The sequence below is a fragment of the Cheilinus undulatus genome, linkage group 24, assembly GCF_018320785.1.
Source record: "Cheilinus undulatus linkage group 24, ASM1832078v1, whole genome shotgun sequence".
NCBI lineage: Eukaryota > Metazoa > Chordata > Actinopteri > Labriformes > Labridae > Cheilinus > Cheilinus undulatus.
This window is the reverse complement of record NC_054888.1, coordinates 11,142,536-11,163,620: the sequence shown is the minus strand read 5'-3', so window position 1 is coordinate 11,163,620 and position 21,085 is coordinate 11,142,536. Positions and strand designations below refer to the sequence as shown.

The window sequence follows — 21,085 nt, the reverse complement described above, 5'->3', positions numbered from 1 at the left end:
GGGGCTGGCAAAAGTGGGCAAAAGGTGGCAAAAATTGGAGAAATATGGTGAAAAAACTAGCAAATTAGGCAAAAAGCGGCAAGACAAAGTCAAAAAATGGTAACAATTGGCATAAGGTGCCAAAAAATGAGTTAAAAGTGGCCAAAACATGTTGAAAGTGTCAAAAAGGTGGCAAAAATGGGTTACAAGTGGCCAAATTGGGTTAAATGTTGTAAAAAGATGGTAAAATGGGTTAAAGGTGATTAAAAAATTTGCAAAATTGGCCAAAAAAGTTGCCAAACAAAGGCAAAGTGAGTGAAAACAGGCAAGAAGGTGGCAAAATATATTACAAGTGGCAGAAAATTGGCAAAACCCGGTATAAAGGTAGCAAAAATTGTGAGCAAAAATGTAGCTAAAAAGTTCCAAAAAAGTTGCAAAAATTAGTAAAAAGTATTTTAAAAACTTTTTAAATTATAATAATAACAATAATAATAATAATAATAATAATAAATCAAGATATTATTATTGTTTTTAAAAAAAGTTGCAAAATTGCAAAAAGCAGCAAAAATGGTCTAAGTTGTCAAAATAAGTGGCAAAATGGGTAGAAAAATTGGTTAAATTGGCTAAAAGCAGCATGAATTCATAATTTCAACACCAATTTAAACTTCATAATAGCTTGCCAAATGAGGTAACTGTTAGCCACGATGCTAGCACCAATGCTACTGATCCAACACACATACACTAATCTCATCAATAAATCACAGCTGGGGAGGGCCCATTCTCTGGGTTGTTTTCCAGGGGCCCAGCCAGATCCCCAAGGAACATCTAGACTTGCCTCGTGTGCCTTGCCACACCATTTGAGAGCCACTGCTTTATGCTATGAAGGAGGAGGCTGGGGTGGAGGAGGTAAAGCGCTGCCTAAAGCATTAACATGGTGCCTTAGCTCTGACGCAAGTAATTAGACGGGTGTCATATTTAAATAGACCGCCATGTTGAGAGAAAGAGCTGTGATTGCCTATGAGAGCCGGGAGGCGATTGTTGGTATCAGCTGGCCGTCATCTTTCATGTGAATGCAACAGATTTTATAACTACTATTTGGAGGAGCAACCATCTGGGTACTTTGCCCCTATGATGCTGGCTCTGCACCTTTCTAAGTGAAAATATTCCACCAAGTCTTCAGTGATTTGAAAGTTTAAATAAAACATGAAAGTGATACAGTTTGATGATCAAGAGCCCAGATCTAATGGAGATTGAGCTCTGCATATAAACTACAACACTCCTGAGAAAGTGCTGGCATTGTGACATTAAAAAAATATACAAATTCATACTTAAGATGTACATAAGTGTCTGTCTTTACTTTGTTAATTCATTATTGAATGTGTGAAGAATCTGTTTCAGGTAGACTATGGCTCCTGCCGTCACAGAGCGGTTGAAATACATCACTTGCTCCACGTTTAAACACTTTACTTCCTCTAGTATCAGCTCAAAGCTACAGTATTCTTCTTTCACGCTCAATCAACTGAACATAAAAAACATCTTGACATTACTGCATCACATGCATTTGTCAAATGGGCATTTTTTGTAAAATTACCTTTGATGCTTTACAATGTGTGTTACTTTGTATTTTAAGGCAAAATGAAACACTGTGATGGGTATTTATAAATGCTAAAACAAATAATATAAAGTATTAATCAGTGTATGAATTGTAAAACTTCTATGAAAAGCTTCTATTTTTCTGTGTGCTTGTAGTTTCATGGTTCTCAGTGAAAGGAAAAAAGGTTTTGAACCCTGTTTGTGTGGAAATGAAGAGAAAAATGTTAACCAGACTTTCAGTGCCCTTGCCTACATATCCTTCAGGGCTCTGTAGAAATTGATACTTTATTTTATGACACTGAAGTCAGATTTATCTAACTCAACTTTCCTTTCCCTATTACGTCAAAGCAGCCCCTTATAGGCTCAACATGGCTTTTTATTATCTTTGTAATTTTCCCTTTTTCTTCTATTAGGATTGGCTTCCAGTAGCTATGAGTCGATAAGAGCTGGCTGGTACTACCTGACATTTTCTGCCCATTTTCTTTTATTGCTTATCATTTCTAATGGGGTAATTTTCTACCTCCGAGTGTATCCATTTAATAAAAAAGTGTTAACAAGACCAAAAATTTGGCAGCCTAATAAATCCCTCACTGCGTCTCCATCTGCTCCCCTTTGACTTTCCCTTGTCTTTCTGCTCCTCCCCCTCCGTGTCCATAACTTCATTTTCTATTGGACAGCACACACACACAGAGAAACACCCACACACATCCTGTGTTACAGTACCTGTGGCTATGGATGAGGGCATTGAAGGCCAATCCATCATTCCAGCTACTGGAGAAGTTAACCACATTGACCTGAGGACACAGATAATGGATATTAGAGAACCGACCTGTGAATGCAGCATGGCACACTCAGTTAAAACACTACCACCTCACAAGTGTCTCTAATTCCAACGATCTTTTCTTTCTCATTTAAACATTCAAGCCCACTGAAGCCCCAGAACAACACGGTGGATGGATGTAGGAGGAGAGTCACTTATGGTGTCTGAAAAACAATGAAAACATCTAAAATAGCCTGCGGGATAGACTCTAATGTCTGTGTGAAGTATGAACAAGTGCAAACAAAAGAAGCCCCTGGACTGTTGAGTGGGTCGAATCCTACATCAGGCAAGAATGGGACAACATTCCTCTCCAGCAGATGGTCTCCTCACTTCCCAGATGTCTATTAAAAGAAGAGGGGGATGCTACACGACGGTAAACATGGCCCTGTTCCAACTTTTATGAAATGTGTCGCTGCCATCAATTTCAAATTGAGCTGAAGTTTTTCATGAAATAGTAAATCGCCTCAGTTTTAACACCTGACATGTAGTTTATGTTTTTTAACATATTTTACACAGTGTCCCAACTTTTTTGGAACTGGGGTTGCATGTCAATTATATTTTCAGCTCCCTCTGATCCTGAAAACAAGAAAAATCCTGATTAAAAGATTGCTATGCTGCAGCCGTGTTGCGTTTGTTTCGTCCATACGTTTTGTCAGGAGTGGTAAATGGAGCGCTCCCTCCTTTTCTCCACGGCTCTGACAGACTTTAATTTAAGCGAGGGGCCACTGCCTGTTCTCCATGACGTTGAAAAGCAAGACAGCAAAGGAAGATAAAAAAAATATCATGGAAAAAATCATGGTAATTACTGCTTTACCCTCATAGAGAAGCCCTCATTGCTACCATGTTTAATAAGCTGTGGCTAGCTAGCTTCTGTTAGCTTGAAAACTAGCTGAACGTTGATTACTTTTTGAATAGTTGGTAAATAAACTGTTAAAGGTGTTTCATAAACTCATAATGAGTACATATATGCTTTATAGTTCTTGCTTCTAGCTCAACTTCAGGAAAAAATAGTTTTTAGTTCTTCAGTAGATCCCAGCTAGCAGGGCTAGCCAATGAATTAGCCTAATATTGCTACTTCAAAGTCTTAGTACAATTCAGTATAAGAAAATCCACTTTATCTTAATACAAAAATTAATTTTAGTCACTTAATTATCTTATCTTTGGATTAAATTTACCTTAAATCAAGTCTGAAGGATGTCTAGCCTCTAACAGTAGTTCACTGATGCAATAATCAACAGTTAAATGGCTGCACCTGCTCTGCGGACTGTACCAACTGTCTGCTGCAGTACGGGGGTGTTTAAGAGAGGTGTCTTTTGTTTGTTTGGTAAACTTTTTTGGTTTATTTACTATATAAGCTTGCTAATTTGTTGTACTTTTTCTTTCACCATCTTAAGCTAAGATTTCAGAGGGAAATATCTCTTTGCTCTTAATATTGTTAACACAGTGTCCACCCCTGTTTCTCAGTTTGGTTTGGCCCACCCCGATTTCTGTTTCACCATGAATGCAGCCTACTTGAGTCAATTCTGTCCTTGAAGCACTGGGTTTAAGTACTTCACTTCTGTTTTATCTTAATTCTACACACTAACACTAAAGTATTTCAGGGTAAGCTATTTACTTCTTTATCTGGCACCATTTTCACAATAAGTTTACTAAAAACATAGGGTACCTGGGTGAAACTAAATGAGCTACACAGACCATTAAATACTATATGCTATATAAAATTAGCATATGGCTGATTCTGAGTGCTCTTTGTATTTTAACTTTGAGGCAATTTCAGCCAAAAGAAACAAATTATAATAAAAATAAATAAAAAACAGATGGCGGCCAGACTTTACAAATCTCCATAAATACTGAATAGTCCAAAACCTCCCTCCTACTCAAATTCTAACTTAATTGGAATCCTTTTTCACAGTGAAAACATATTTTTTTGACTAGAGCTCAAGTCTCTCCGTCTCTTTGTTTCATACTTAGGGCTAAGATGATAATCATCTGATGGCAGTAATCCCAGATCTGGATTGCAACCAAAACCCAATCCATTATTCCTTGGCCCAAAGCCCATCCGTCCACCAAATTTCATGAAAATCTGTTCATTAGGGGTTTGAGATATTCAGTCAGGCAGATAGACAGACAGCTAGAAAACACACAATGACTTTGACAGGGCTAAAAATAGTCTGAACATAAAAAAGGAAAAAACGAAGAAGCAACTATTCTGGTTTATTCATAAGACCATTGTTCATAAAAGGGGATGTTGTTGTTCACATTAATAAGGTCAGTTTTGGGGAACTACATTTAATGGACAGATTCCTGACAACAGCTGAAGGAAAAAACAAGAGAACAGCAGTGTGGTAGCCTGCGGACTGAGGGTGAGACTGAATAAGAAGTGGAAGAACAGACCTGAGGATACTGCCTTGTGTTCTGACGAACCCAACTCAGCAGAATCTTCTCACTGTTGGTCTGCTGTAGGCCCGCCATCACATCCTTCATCACATCCTTTACCTGCACAGAATACAGAGCACAACTGGGGTTAAAAACATGAAAATATTCATGTTTCAGGCAGTGGCATTACATCTGAGCACCTTATCTTCATAAAATGAGGTTTTGAAGTAACATATGGGGACTGTGGATTGTCCTACAGCAAAGAAAGCATGTATCATTAAAAGAGAGGGGTTCATCCTCTGGGAAGCATGACCAAGCTTGCACTCTGCCCATTCAGTAATAAGACATTTTGTGGGTAATATTTCTGTTTGTAATGTAATGTTCTATCCTCAAGAAAAGTCTAAGTAGCTTCCAGGTGTCTGAGGGTTTATCCTCTGGGTGTCACGACCTGTTGAAGTCAATGTGCCCATAGCTAGCGCCTCTTTCTCCTCAAATGACCCTAATGACCCCCTGGCAATTCTTTGACCAGGACAAGAACAATCAGGCTGGAACTCTGCAAATGGATCTGCCCTATGAGAAACATGGTCTAGCCTATGTATTTCCTTTGCAAGGTAGTTCAAGAGTGCAGTGTTAGGAAATGTTATTAAGTATCCTAAATGGAAAGGGTTCAACCTCTGGAGAGTACATTTGTACATAAAAAAGCCATTTAATTTAGAATTGAACACTAGATTTGACTAGATCAGCAGTTTAGACTGTGCTCTTCAGTACTTCAGTAACAACCAAATTTCTAAATGCTAGATTCATGTTTTTTAAGACATTCATAGAACCCAGGGGAAGAATCACTTCTTTGACAAGAATCCTTTACTCAAAAACAGTAAAATATCCAGGTAAATGAACAAAGTCACTCCGTTTATATGTTATTTCTGCCTTACAAACAGCCTACAAAATGAAAAGGGTTCAACCTCTGGGGAGTAGGTTTGTGTATAATGAATGCTGATAAGTTTGAAATTAAAATACTATTTTGATGAGCAGTTGGATTGCTTTCCTTCACTCTAAACCAAATTTGCAACTACTTGATTCATATTTCTGAGACATTCATGGTCCCCAGAGGAAGAACCCTATGTTTGTTTTGATTGTTTTTCACAAATAAAATGAAATTCAAAGTAAATCAACCCAAGTGATTGCATTTATCCCAGTAAATGAACCTGTGTGAGTCTGTTTATATGCTGTTATTTCCACTTTAGCAACAGACTAAAAAAAAAAAAGGAAAATGGTTCAACCTCTGGGGAGTAGGTTCGTGTATAATGAATCCTGATAAATTTGAAATCACAATACAATTTTGATGAGCAGTTGGATTGCTTTCTTTCACTATAAACCAAATTTGCAACCACTTGATTCATACTTCAGAGACATTCATGGTCCCCGGAGGAAGAGCCCTATATTTGTCCTGATATTTTTTCTCAAAAAATGTAAATTCAAAGTAAATCAACCCCAGTGATTGCATTTATCCCAGTAAATGAACCTGTGTGTGTCTATTTATATGCTGTTATTACCACTTTAGCAACAGACTTAAAAAAGGAAAATGGTTCAACCTCTGGGGAGTGGGTTTGTGTATAATGAATGCTGATAAATTTGAAATTACAGTACTATTTTAATGAGCAGTTTGGATTGCTTTCTTTCACACAACACCAAATTTGCAATAGTTGATTCATATTTCAGAGACAGTCATGGTCCCCAGAGGAAGAACCCTATGTTTATCTGGATTTTTTTCACAAATAATGGAAATTCAAAGTAAATCAACCTTAAGTGACTGCATTTACCCAGCTGAATGAAACAAAGTGACTCCATTTATACATTGTTATTTTCACATCAGCGACGGGCTCAAAAATGAAAAGGGTTCAACCTCTGGGAAGTAGATTTGTGTATAATGAATGCTGATAAATTAAAAATGGAATACAATTGAGATGAGCAGTTTGGATTCTTTTGTTTCACACAACACCAAATCTGCAACTTCTTGATTCATATTTCTGATACATTCATGGTCCCAGAGGAAGAACCCTATGTTAATCATGTTTTTTATGACAAATACTCAAAATTCAAATTAAATCAACCTAAATGACTGCATTTATTCCAGTAAATGAACCTGGATGAATCTGCTTACACGTTGTTATTTCTGCTTTAGCACGCTTCCAAAATGGAAAGGGTTCAACCTCTGGGGAATAGGCTATTGTGTGACAAATGCTGATAAATTTGAAAATGCAATACAATTTTAATGAGTGGTTTGGATTGCTTTGTTTCACACTACACCAAATTTACAGTTTCTTGATCCATACTTCAGAGACAGTCATGGTCCTCAGAGGAAGAACCCTATGTTTGTCTTGAATTTTTCACAAATAATGACATTTCAAAATAACTGAACCCAAGTGACTGCATTTATCCTTCACTTCTTCATCTTTAATACCAGTCAGATTTGAATTTAATTAAATAATGTGAATTGCTAGCTTGCTGGTAGTTGACAAAGCACAGATTTAAATGTTTCTCCGTTTTTGTGATGGTCCTTGAGATGATTTTGTGCTCCTACAATAGCCTGTACCATGTCATCACCGAGGCATTTTTTCATTTGCTTAAAGGGCCTTGCCAAATTCTGGAGTGCATTTTGCCTTGTGTGAATGAACTTTTGAAGCCTCAGTACACAAAACAGAGAAGTTCAAGCCATTTAAACTTGGAATGCTCTTTTAAAGCACCTGGAGAGAACAGATGTGCACAGTTAGCTACTGTAAGCATCAAAAACTACCCTCTTCATCGCTCTCTTGATTATAAACCCACTCTCAAACATGCAGTACTGTTTATAAAGAATCCCTGTGGTGGCTAGATATTGAGTTCCATGCTAATATGATTCCCAGCTATGTTACATTACCATAAAGAGACATTTTTCAAATATGTGCCACTTTTTTAAGAAAGAAATTGACATGACCTGTCAGTGGATACTTTCCATTTTCACATAAACACAAGCAGCTACTCATGGCAGGAAGCGCTCGGTCAAAGGACACCTATGCTCCACACATATCTGTGCAGAAGCCTGAGCGTATGTGTGAGTGGCTGTGTCCTCACAGGCTGAGTTTTTGGCAGTTTTGAGTGACAGTTTTGGAGCACTTGTTCAAGGCTCAGGGGGAGAGGAAGTGAGAGATGGAGAGAAAGAAAGCAGAAAAGGCATTATACTTTTTCACTGCCCGGGTGTGCATTACTTATGCATTTCTTACCCTCGCTTTTCCATCAGCCGAGCGCTCACACAAACATAAACACACAGAAATGCGCTTTTTTGTTTCCCTTGACTCCTCTTTTTTGTTCTCCTGCTTTCTTACTCTCCTGTTTTGGCTCGCTCTCCATGCTTTGTGCACTCGACACACTCATGCAGCGAGGTAGTGCAATGAGTGTTAGTTGGACGGAGAGTTTGCACAGAAAATCAAACAAAACAAACACGATTTTAAGCATCAAACACACAAGTGATGGCCACTTGTGTGATTGCATATGCAAAAATACACACCTATTAATAGAGTTGGGTGTAATTTGGTGTCGAGGTGAACTCCCAGCAAGGGGACTGAAAGATACACTCGCTAACGCACACTCTCAGGTTTGTTAGCAACGTGGCCTGCCGGGTAAAAAAGCGGACTCATTTGGGAGTAGGTCACTGCATGCATTTCCACTTTAATTGGAGGGGTGCTTTGACAAAGACTGCCGCGGACCCACACTCCCAGTGATGCACGCGTGCACCTACACACTCACCCAGATCCACGCATACACATTAAAGTACTCACAGACTGGCACGCCATAACCTCCAGGGCATAGTAGACTTTGACAGCCGCACATGCTAACCACAACACGCTCTCCAACAGCTCATTATAGATTGTGTTTAGCCATTAATCGCATCATTAAGTCTATGCCAAAAATGGCATGATTGAGACATTAGCTTCTATGCAACTTAATGAGGAATGAAATACAATTAAAATATATTGTAATATAAGCAATAACAGATTCATGGAGAGGGTTTTAAATAGACTCCATTAAGGAGCAGATTTAGAACTTTAAATACAGCTTAGAGGGAAAAAGCAACACAAGTGGAGGTGAACTGTGGCTGTAAGAAGTGGCTGAAAGCTGGAAGGCGGGTCCAAGAGGACATTACATGTATTTTTTAAGTACTCGTGCTTGTAAAAAGTAAGTATAGAAGCCACAGGACATGTCTGTCATTGTTGCTCGGAAAAGAGCAAAACAAGCCTATGTAGAAAGAGCTGTTTGCACAGTGTGATTGAAGATATTTCATAAAAATGCAAGCTAAAAGCAAGGTGAGTGTAAATACATGTGATTTAGAAAATGATAGGCCGGCTAACACACTAAGCATTGATGAGTACCTCATACAACTCTACTTCAATAACCCCGAACTATCCCTTTAAAAGAAATCTTTACATCTGTTGGGTGCTTTTATTGTGAAACCCTGCTTCATCCATCTGAAGTACTTCAAGAGCTCTGCTAGAGTGAAGACATGGCAAAATTCAGCACTGTGAAAGAGTTTGAGTTTTTTGTGCATATTCGTCACTTAAATGTTTCAGATCATCCAACAAATTGTAAGACTGGACAAAAATAGCCAGAGCAAAAACAAAACGCAGTTTTTAAATGATGATTTCATTCATTAAGAGAAAAAAAAGCCATCCAAACCTGAAAAAAGTAATTCCTGCCTAAACCTAACCCCTAGCTGGTTGTCCAAGTTTTCTCCATTTGTTGATAATGGCTCTCATCATGGTTCACTGGAACTCCAGAGCATTGGAAATGGCTCTCGCAACCCTTTTCAACCCCTTTGTTTCTCATCTGCTCTTGAATGTCTGTAGATCACAGCACAACGTGTTACTTTTTGAGATCTTTTAGCCTACTTCACATTGTCAGACAGGTTCAATTTAAGGGAATTTCTTGATTCAACAGGTTTGGTGGCTAGTGAAATTGAACTCAGCTCTTCAAAAAATATGGTGACTAGTTAATTCATGACTCAGCAAGAGCTACTTTTCCCATAGGGCCAGGTAGGGTTTGAATGGCTTTACTCCCTTAATTAATTAAATCCTAATTTAAACAGCATTATGTATTAACCCTCAGGCATCACTAGGGACATTTTGGTCAATTTGAGCAAATTTTTCCTCTTTCTCTGCTCACCATTTTGGCTGTGTTAGTGATTAGTCTAATTTTTTGCAACAAAGTTTCTTTCTAGGCAAATTTTTGAATTCAAATTTCAATTGCTGTAATAGGTCAGGGGAACACTGAAACAAATTTACTACCCTCTAAAGCCATTAAGGACAAAAACGTCCACTTCCAAAAAACTGCTTTAAAAACTTAACAGATTAATATTGTTTTCTGCTTTTTTTTGCATAAATCTCTTTAACAACTTCAGCTGTGCTCAAAACTACCAAACATTCAATCATTTTGAGGATTTTAACCCTTTAAATACCAGTTTGATTACTTAGTCAATGTTGTTTTTTATAAAAAAAGTAAAAAAAAAAAAAAAAAAAATAGTGATATCTTCCTCAAACCAAATGCTGGATGGCTGGGGCATTATTCCTAAATCCAGCTTGGATATGTCAATGATTAAATAAAATATAGACTTTGATGCATTATTAGTTTTGTGTAGCATCCGATTTAAAATTTACTACCCTTTCATTAAGGACAAAAACGTCCACTCCTAAAAACATCAATAAAAATAGTATACATTAATATTTCTTTATCTGCTTTTATTTGTCAAATCTTTTGATCAACTTTGGTTCTAATCAAAACAATCAATTATTGAATAATTTTCAGGGTTTTAACCCTTTAAATACCAGTTTGATTACAGGATCATATTTTTTTCTAAAAAAAAAAACACACAAAACATTAATTATTTTCCAGAAAACTAAAGTTGGGGGGTGGGGGGTGTTTTCTAAAATCAGTCCTGGGTATTTCCAATCTTAGCCAAAATATTGACTTTGATGCGTAAATAGTTTTTGTGTAGCATCCGATTTAAAATTGACTATCCTTTCAAGTCACTTGTGGACAAAAACGTCCCATTGACTCCCATTCAAACCACATTTGTTGATCTTTAAGAATCAAACTGGCATTTTAAGGGTTAAAATCCTCTAAATGATTGAATGTTTGGTAGTTACGAGCACAGCTGAAGTTGTTTATGCAAAAAGTAGAAAAAATATTAATCTGTTAAGTTTTTAAAGCAGTTTAATGGAAGTGGACATTTTTGTTCTTTATAGCTTAAAAGGTTAGTAAATTCAAGTGATGCCTGAGGGTTAAATTTGGGTTATCTTTGTCTACTTTTAAAGTTTGCCTGAGGACCTGAAACATCAGAGACTTTTAAACAAATCAAGAAGTTTTACATCATTCAGGTAGAGTATCAGCACACAATATTCGTGAAGATTATAACATATTCTGTAATGCTATCCAGCAAACAGCTAACCCTGAATATAAAAGTACATGTATACTTGGTAAAGTCAGATTAAAATTGGGACTGGATAAAGATTTTTAAGCAGGTTATTTAAAGCTACAATTAAGTTTTTCTCTGTTACCTTGAGGCATTAATGTTTATCGCTGCCTCAAAGGGAGACTTTTCACTTTTTATGCCTCTCTCGTTTATTATTGTTGTTTGGAGCTCTGCAATGTGACTGCAACCTTCACCTTCACGGTTACAATCCACAAGGCCGTGCACATTCCTGGTATCTCTAATAAAAAGATTCAGTTGAACACAGAAGGATGGTGTGCAGCATTTTGTCCTTTTATGGGGACCTAGATGGATTATGAGGCTTTGAGTGAAAAGGCCATCACATTGTGTTGTAGTTGTGAAGCCGGGCTGTTCAGTGTAAATACTTTATTTGTGATCATGTCACCAGCATGAGAGCGGATATTTTACTCATTGAAGTTTGTTTTTCCTCACTGAAAACTTTTGTGTATCCCTCTAAACGGGCTGCATTGAATCCAGAGTAATTACACAGTAAACACAGCTAAATTATCTGGATTTCAGTGGGATTGCAGAGCTCTATTTTCTCCTTTAAATGGGTTTTGTTTGACTTGATGTAGCTGAGTAATGAGTTTACTTTCATCAAGGTCAGACTATATTAAAAACTTCAGTCCAAAATGATTCAGGTGTCTGATTTTAAACTGTGAGAACAGTACTATTGAACAGTGGAGGACTACACTCTCACATGCTTTTACATGCATCTGCACACCTGCCAGTGGAGAATGATGCTCCAGATGAGCCCGAGTATCAGTTTGTGATTGCCATCAACGATGTCTGCTGCCCCGATATTCACCAGTTCAACCTGTGCGAGAAACAGACAGAAAATATTAGCATTGGTTTATTTTACAGAGGAAATAAACTCAAACTCAACCTGGAACTTCAGGGCTCATAATAGCGGAATTCACAGTGATTGGTTTTAATAAAGGAAAGCTATTGATGTTGTAAAACTCTTCGCTAATGTATATATAGATCCATAAACACAAAGATCCATAAACACTAACATGGAAACAACAAAGCGTACTATAGATAAATGTTAACATGAACACAGAAACAAATTTTCACATATAATATGTGAATATTTGGTAGATTGACCAATTCAACCACATTGGCTAACTTATGACTAATGCTGTTGTGGCTGTGTATGGTTCTTCCACATGCTACTGAGGTGAGTGTTTGTTAAATACATAAACTGCTGAATTGCCAATATGTCTTGTTTTGTCAGACTTCAATCATCCAATCCACCAAAAAAACCCAGACAAGGGTCAATGGTTTGGCATTTGCAGAGAACGTGGGCACAACCCACACACTCAGCTCTGCTGCTCATCCCACAAAGGCATGTTCCTTACAAACGTGGCACCATTTAAAAGAGAAATAAACAGGCAAGACCCAAATTTTACAACTAAGAAATAATCTAGCGAACACTCATTTACTTAGTGTGCTGAGTTTATTGATCTATTTTATGCATTTGTGGATTTGTTTTTAAATCTGTGATGTATTTGTGACTCTATTTTACAAATTGTGGAATTATGTTATTATTTTGTTAGTCTATTGTGCACAATTTGAATTATAAAACACAAGCTTGTGGATAATTTCATGCATTTGTGAATCCAAATTATGCATTTTTGGAACTATTTATGTATTTTTGCATCAATGTTAAGCATTTTTACCGCCGCCAAGGAGGTTATGTGATCGGCAACATAACTCAAAAAGTCATGGACGGATTTTGATGAAATTTTCAGGAAATGTCAGAAATGGCATAAGGAAGAATTGATTAGAATTTGGGAGTGATATGGATCACTGTCTGGATCCAGAAATATTTTAAAGGATTCTTTACTATTGGGAGATAGGGCTAATGGCGGAGGTCTGCACTCATCGAGTGCTTTTCTAGTTTAATATGTGTTGCACATTTGTGGATCTTTGTGCACATATGTTGATCTATTCATGAAGTTGTGTATCCATTTATATATCAGTGAATTATTTTATGCATTTATGTATTTGTTTTTTCACATTTTTGGAGTGATGTTATGTATTTTGAAGTAATTTACACATTTGTGAGTCTACATTACAAATCTGTGGTTTAGTTTTTTTTTGGAAAATAATCTCATGTTGTAGTTTTTTTTAAAGCATTTATTATGGCAACATAACATGTTTGGCGCCTTACTCACTCCTTGCAGAATTTTTAGCTACAGAATTTGAGGAGTGATAAGATGTCAGGTTAAATGCCTCAGTCAGAGCCAACAGGTGGATGCTGGGGTGGAGGAGGGTTGAAAGCAGAACACAGTGCTGATCCAGGGCAGAGCAGAGGAAGAGACCGGATATCTTGCATCTTAAACAGACCACCAGGTGTGAGTCATTGTGCTCGAGATGATCGACAAAAACAACTCCGCTTTGTTTCATTTGTTTATATAATATTATGCATTTTTTGATTATTTGACACATTAAGGAGTACATCACAAACATTTGTGGATTATTTCAATCCTTTGGTGGATCTAATGCATGTATTTGTCGACCTAGAACAGTGACCACATCAGGCCCGCCACAGCTTCCCATCCGGCCCCCGGGAGATTTTTAAAATCATAAAACGTGCGGTGGAGGATTGACACAACCCCGGTCAGGCTCTGGATGTCTTTGCATATGACTAGGAGCATGGGGAAATAATCAGCTGGAAAAATAACAAAGTCCACACCTTTAGGGCAGAGTAAGGGGTGGATGTGGCAAGTAAGCACTAATAGGGTTACTACAAGCCCTTGGTTGTGCTGTGAATGGCCTGAAAATCACTGGTGATCTCTAACATCTAGTCAGGCTTCACCAGCCCGGGTTGTGGCACATGGGGCCTGTGATGAATCCTTACATGTAGATTGTTTCCCAAAGTTTTCTTCCATTTTTAAAAATGTGTACCTCTTTCCTTTTTCTTTTATCATACCTCAATATTTTCAACAGGCTGAGCTGCAATTATCTTCTAACCTTGTGTCAAAAAACTATCAAATGCCTGCCACTTTTTGTAAAGTTTTTAGTGAAAAAAAGGAAAAATTGCATTTTATCATCACCAAACATTCATCTACAGACAGAATACTAAAATAAACAGTTTTTATGTATAGGCTGCAGCATGAAAAAGATGGAACAAACACAAAAGGAGAGGACAGAAGAACAAACAAAAAATATGTACAGAGAAAAGAGACGGGATAAAAATAAACTGATACATGTTTTTCCTCAGACGATGTTAAAGGTCTGCATAAACAAAGTTAGAGAGGAGACGGAGAGAAACCTAGAGGCATTTGAATTCCAGCAGGTCGCTGTTTAATGTATATTAATGAGTCCAAATTGTATAAATCTCTCGTGCATAATCACATCAAGATAAAGGTTTGCGTGCACGTAAACAGTACTCACATTGTTCTTCTGCAGGATCTGCAGCGCACGGTTGACATTGTTGAGCGAGTGAACACGCGTGAATCCTCTCTCCAACCTCACCTATTAACACACAAGCAGACAGAGGAGATTACTGAGGCAGAAACAGACTTTGCTCAGGGCGACCATGAGTGCTGCAAACAGCCACATTACAATGAAGCGCGTTTGTGAGCATGTGCATGCCATCACAATAAGGAGATGGTATCAAACACAGGGCGGAGGTGATTATGTCTTCAGAAGGGTTGGATTTAAGGTGAGAAAGATGAGAAAAAATAGGTAAGATGGAGGGACTAACTGAGGAGCTGCAGGGGAAATGAAAAACACAATGGGAGCAGAGGTTTGATTAAGACTGTTGGCTGAGCCGCGTTTGTGTGAGCAGGTGTGATTTCTTACTCTTTAATTTTGGCACTTGGCATTTTTCCCTCAATTCTACGTCTGCATATTTTCAAATGATGATTTCAGCGTTAAGGTCAAGAATCTGATCAGTTCTGGGTTAAGCTGAGGTTAATGCTGCTCTCTGACCATGTGGAGGAAAGCTGGTGATGTGGATGGGTTGTTTTTTTTGCACTGTTACAACTTGGCAGAGTCAGTCAAGTGGACAAACTCCAAATGGCAACGTCTGGTGTTACTAATCAGGAATGCAATTAACACGCTAGATAAACTGTTATCTGCCACGGAGACGATCAGCAGAGCTAGTGGTGCAGATTAAAAACATTGTGAACAGTATTTATGATTTGTTTCCAGCCTTTTATGTCTGCTGTAATCCTCTGACACAGGAGTTTAAGCAGCACAAGTGTCTAGATGAAGAGATGTGCTTCGACACTTTGTATTAACTGTTCATTGTTGCACTCAGTTTCCAACATTCAGCTTTGGATCGTTGAGTCGTTTCATGGAATAACCTGGCATTGCTTGGTGGCTTGCCCCACAAGGTTTATTCGATCAATGCCATGCCACTGTTTCCATTAAAAGCATGTTTATTATGAAATGATGGAGAAAAGCAGTTAAAGGGGCATCTTCAGGTCTGCAGGGTTAGGGTTATATCGCCTCCATGTCAGGTAAATCAGTTGTAGTGTACGTAGCGATTTTCTGATAACTGCAGCATGCAGATCCATTTAGACCACCAATGCGCTAACTTCCCTCCACTCCCACTGATTCCTAACCACTGGGCTTCACTTCCTGGCCCCCATCCAACGTTGGTGTGTCATCAGGATCATGAGACAGCAACAAACCATACTTTTAGCTAACCTTTTCAACCATTTATCTACTGGTGCAAGTCGGCTTTAAGTGGGCTGCTAACTTCGAGCTGACTGTTTCACTTTTCAACTGAATCCAGGTGTTTCAATAAGACCAGTTGCCACAAGCAGGTCTGTCCACAGGTTTGGTAAACCCAGATAATGGGCCCTCCCCTGTTGTGATTTATTGATGATATCAGTGCATGTGTGTTGGATCAGTAGCATTTTTGCTAGCGTCCTGGCTAACAGTTACCTCATGTTAGAGCTTAAAGGTGTGTCAAGCTATTATTGGGTTTGGATGTTGTTTTTTTCACCTATTTCTGAAACATCTTCTCGCAACTTTTAAGCAATTTTTGCGCCTTTTTGCCCATTCCTGCAACAGCTTTGTGGAACTTTTTGCCTATTTTGGCTACCTTTTGCAATTTTTTTACCTATTCCTCCACTTTATAGTCATAATTTGTCACTTTTTACTGCATTTTGCCCATTTTTTTTGCCACTTTTCCCCATTTTTCTCCAATTTTGGCCCAATTTTGCCACTTTTTTGTCATTTTTTGCAGTTTTTGGGCCACCTTATGCTGCTTCTTTCTGCCACCTTACCCAATTTTAGCCAAGTTTCTCCAATTTTTAAACACTTTTTGCCCATTTCTTTAACTTCTTTATGCCATTTCATGCACAATTCTGCCACTTCATGCCCATTTATGCAGGTTTTTTTTTGCCAGTTTCTACACATTTTTCAACTTATTTTTGCCACCTTACCCCATTTTCACTTTTCACTAGTTTAAATGAATTTGTGCCAATTTCTTCAACTTCTTTTTTCCTCTTTTAAACCTCTAAGATGTTTTTAAAAACTATTTTAACCAATTTTTGCAACTCTTACCTTTTTAGTGACTTTCTGCCCATTTGTTTAGCTTCTTTTTGCCTCCTTCAAACCATCAAGCCATTTAACTATTTTAACCAGTTTTTGGCCCTTTTTTTTTTGGCCCATTTCTTCAACTTTTTATTGCCTTTTATTAACCCTTTCAGTAATTTTTACACATTTTAACACAATTTAAATGCATTTTTGCAACTGTTTTGCTCATATCTGCCTCATTTTGCCCATTTTTGTGTTTTTTTTGCCTCTTTTTGCCCATTTTTGCCACCTTTCACCTGTCTTAGCCACTCTTTGGCCATTTCTTTTTTGCCACCTTAACCCATTTTCCACTTTCCACTTTCCACCTGTTCTAGCACTTTCTTGACCATTTCTTCAACTAATTTTTTGCCTCTTTTAACCCAATTTTGTCTCTTTTCACAATTATTCTATTTATTTATTTCTTTATTTTAAAAGTTGTCTCAGCTACCTCTACCTTATATACCCTAACATTTGTACACATTATGGCCTAGCTACTTAGTCTGACATTACTTTCCCAATCATTAAGTTTAATTAGCCCATCCAATTTGCTTACATCACTTATAAAAAGGTAATTCTACTTCTAGAAAAGGGTATTACAGGCGCACAGACGACCTAGCGATCTAAGGCACCACCCATGTACCCGGGTGGCCTGGGTTCGAATCCGGCCTGTGACCCTTTGCCGCATGTCCCTCCCCACTCCTTCTCTGTTTCTGAATCTATCCACCATCCTCTCCTATCAATTAAAGGCATTAAAAGCCCCCAAAAATAATTCTTTAATAAAAAGAAAAGAAAAGAAAAAGGGGTTACATTTTGAAAAAGGCTACACTGTACAACAACATAAATAAAATTCATTTTCTGCTGCTTTGATAAGAGTGGTTACTATTCAGGTTAAAATATAAATATTGTTAACACAGCTTAACTTTACAATGGACTATGATTTTGCTGACCTCCATGTGCCCTCTATTTGGCTGGGCCCGAACCCAAAAAAAAAAAAAAAGGGGTCGTTCTGAAGAGCTCAGTGACTTTAAGCATGGTACTGTTGATAGATGCCACCTTTCATCCCTACTGGATATTCCACAAGCAACTGTAAGTGACATTATTAGAAAGTGGAAGTGTTTAGTAACAACAGCAACTCAGCCATGAAGTAGAAAACCATGAGTTCTGACCTCTACTGTCATTAATGTTAGCACAAAAACTGGAGCTTCATGAATGGGTTTCCATGGCCACGCAGCTACTTGCAAAAAAAACAATGAAACATATTCTTCTTTTTGTTGAATTATTAGTAATCATAGAGGTTGAAACTAGATACTTCCTCAGTCTGAAATGGCCCTTCAGGATTGATCAGGAAATTATAAAGCCCTCTTGATAGTAAATGTCACCTCATGCTGACTTACAGGGTTGCTATTATGGCTGCTGTCCTTGGTGCTGATCTTAAACCCACACACATCAGCAGATCTCGTAACAGCGGAAATTTGCCCCTGTAAACATGGGGTTATATTAATTTATAAATCAGGCACTTTTCCCTTTTATTCTTTTCCTTCTTCACCAGTCTACAATTTCCTTCTTTTATGTTCCAACAAATGGAAAAAAGACTTACCCTACTTATATGTTCTTTTATAATCCCATTACCTGTAAGTATACACCTGTTGAAAGCACTCTGTGTCATTATTCATAAGAATTACAGGTTTGTGCTTTTATTATATTGGCTTGCTGAAAGAAAGACATTTCTCTGTTTGTGTAATTGTCTGTGTTTATGCTTGTCTGTTGTCTGTGTGTGCCTTGTTGAGGGAAAAGTAAAGCTTTTATGTCCCTGAGGGGCAATTTGGCTTGTAAACAGCACTGTCTGTGCTTCTTGCACATATGCGTACGCTGCAATTTAAATCGTCTACTGCATGCCCTTGTTATTTGTGAAAATACATACTTAGTAGAAGAGGTAAGGAGAGGAGAATCTTGCCTGAGGATGGGAAGTTTAGCATTTGAACCTGCTACAAACTAAGAACAATGGTGGAAAAATTGGAGCATCTCCACTACAGGATGTATCTGAGGACACACGATGCATATGTAATTAAATAGGCTAAACCCTGCCTTTTAGTTACAGTGTTTCCATAAGGCAGTTTCCCCCTAAGGCACATGTCTGACAGCAATAGATCCTCAGGCTTAAGTTTGCTACTTGCATTAACCATCTGTTATTATTAGTATGCATATGTTTGTGCCCGCTTATACTGTGTGATCGGTGTTTCCTTACCAGCTCATGTCCCGACAGCCCCTCCAGCAGCTCCAACAGGCGTCGCCCATCACACAGGTCGGAGAATAGATCCTCCACAGGTGGTTTCCCTGTCTAAAACACAGCCATACAACCAAAAATTACTTCCTATAAACAAATTAGCATGTATTATGATGATAATTTTAATTAAATCTTCAGTATTCGACATGCTTAGAGACAAAAACCCTCTGTATTTGTTGAAAACAATTGAAGCATCTCTCCATCAGCCATAGAAAAAAAGCCTACTGAGAGAAACAACTCCATGGGGTGATTTCAGGTCAATTAACTTGCTCCATGTAAAGGTCACAGACTCGGTCCATGTGCTGGAAACTCGACTCTTCATCGGCCTAAACCGAAGCAGAGTTTCTGGGAGTTATAGGGAGACATCTCTCGAGTAATCACAAACCAGCGCTGCGTTAAATGTGAGGATAGCAGTTAATACCCAGGAGGTTGTTCTTTATCGCGGCTGATAAGTCAAGGATTACAAGCTGGCAGTGACTTCAGGTTGGAACAAGCTGCAGGCTGGGAAAATAAAGAGTTGGAACATAAGAATATTTGACAGCTGCAGGTGCTGTAGTAAAATTTGGTTACAAATGACCTAATTTTTTTACTGCAGTTTCACCAGCTCAAACCTTACTATTACTCACCAACACTTAACTTTATACGGTATATAGCTCTACGGCTCAAGAGGATAATCACACAACCATAAAAAGGAGAAAAAAACAATCTGTACCAATAACTTTATAATAACTAGATTCTAAACCTCACCTACACTGCAGCAGCAACTTCAGAGTATGCACATTTTTCTGTTCAATAACATCTTTTCAAGCTGTCCTGTGCACTCATTTATTTTAAAAACATTGATATGTAGGGGTCAGTGCCGTCCTCTGTGAAAGATGGGAATATCTACTGAAAAGAGTTAAACATGTAAACATTCACAGTGCAGGTTGGAAAAAGTATGTGAACCCCTAGGCTAATGACCTCTCCAAGAGCTAATTGGAGCCAGGAGTCAGCCAACCTGGAGTCCAATCAATGTGATGAGATTGGATGTGTTGGTTAAAACTGCCCTGCCCTATAAAAAACACACATCAGTGTTGAATTTGCTGTTCTCAAGAAGCATTGCCTATTGTGAACCATGCCTGGCACAAAAGAGCTCTCAGAAGACCTACGATCAAGAATTGTTGACTTGCATGAAGCTGGAAAGGGTTACAAAAGCATCTCTAAAAGCCTTTATGTTCATGTGTCCATGGTAAGACAGACTGTCTACAAATGGAGAAAGTTCAGCACTGTTGCTACTCTCCCTAGGTGTGGTCGTCCTGTAAAGACGACTGCAAGAGCACAGCGCAGAATGCTCAGTGAGGTGAAGAGTGTCAGCTAAAGACTTACAGAAACCTCTGGCACATGCTAACATTTGTGTTGACAAATCTACAATAAGTAAAACATTAAACAAGAATGGAGTTCATGGGAGGACACGATGGAGGAAGCCACTGCTGTCCAAAAAACACATTGCTGCGCATTTGAAGTTTACAAAAGAGCACCTGGATGTTCCACAGCACTACTGGCAAAATATTCTGTCCATAGATGAAACCAAAATTTAGTTGTTTGGAAGGAACACACAACGCTATGTGTGGAGAAAAAAAGGCACAGCACACCAACATCAAAACCTCATCCCAACTGTGAATTATGGTGGAGGGGCCATCGTAGTTAGGGGCTGCTTTGCTGCCTCAGGGCCTGGACTGATTCCTGTCATTGACGGAAAAATCAATTACCAAGTTTATCAAGACATTTTACAGGAAAACTTAAGACCACCTGTCCACCAACTGAAGCTCAACAGAGGATGGGTGATGCAACAGGACAACGACCCAAAGCACAGAAGTAAATCAACAACAGAATGGCTTCAACAGAAGAAAATATGCCTTCTGGAGTGGCCCAGTCAGAGTCCTGACCTCAACCTGATTGAGATGCTGTGGCATGACCTCAAGAGAGCGATGCA

At 38.3% G+C, this 21,085-nt stretch overlaps 1 protein-coding gene across 1 annotated transcript in view; it reads right to left on the bottom strand.

Annotated features, from left to right (window-relative positions):
* Positions 1-21,085, bottom strand: part of dmd (dystrophin) — a 486,115-nt gene that overhangs the window by 293,720 nt on the left and 171,310 nt on the right. The window contains 5 exon segments of the mRNA XM_041781573.1: positions 2,296-2,366; positions 4,787-4,888; positions 12,013-12,105; positions 14,691-14,771; positions 19,075-19,167. Of these exon segments, the coding sequence (XP_041637507.1) occupies positions 2,296-2,366; positions 4,787-4,888; positions 12,013-12,105; positions 14,691-14,771; positions 19,075-19,167 (440 nt within the window).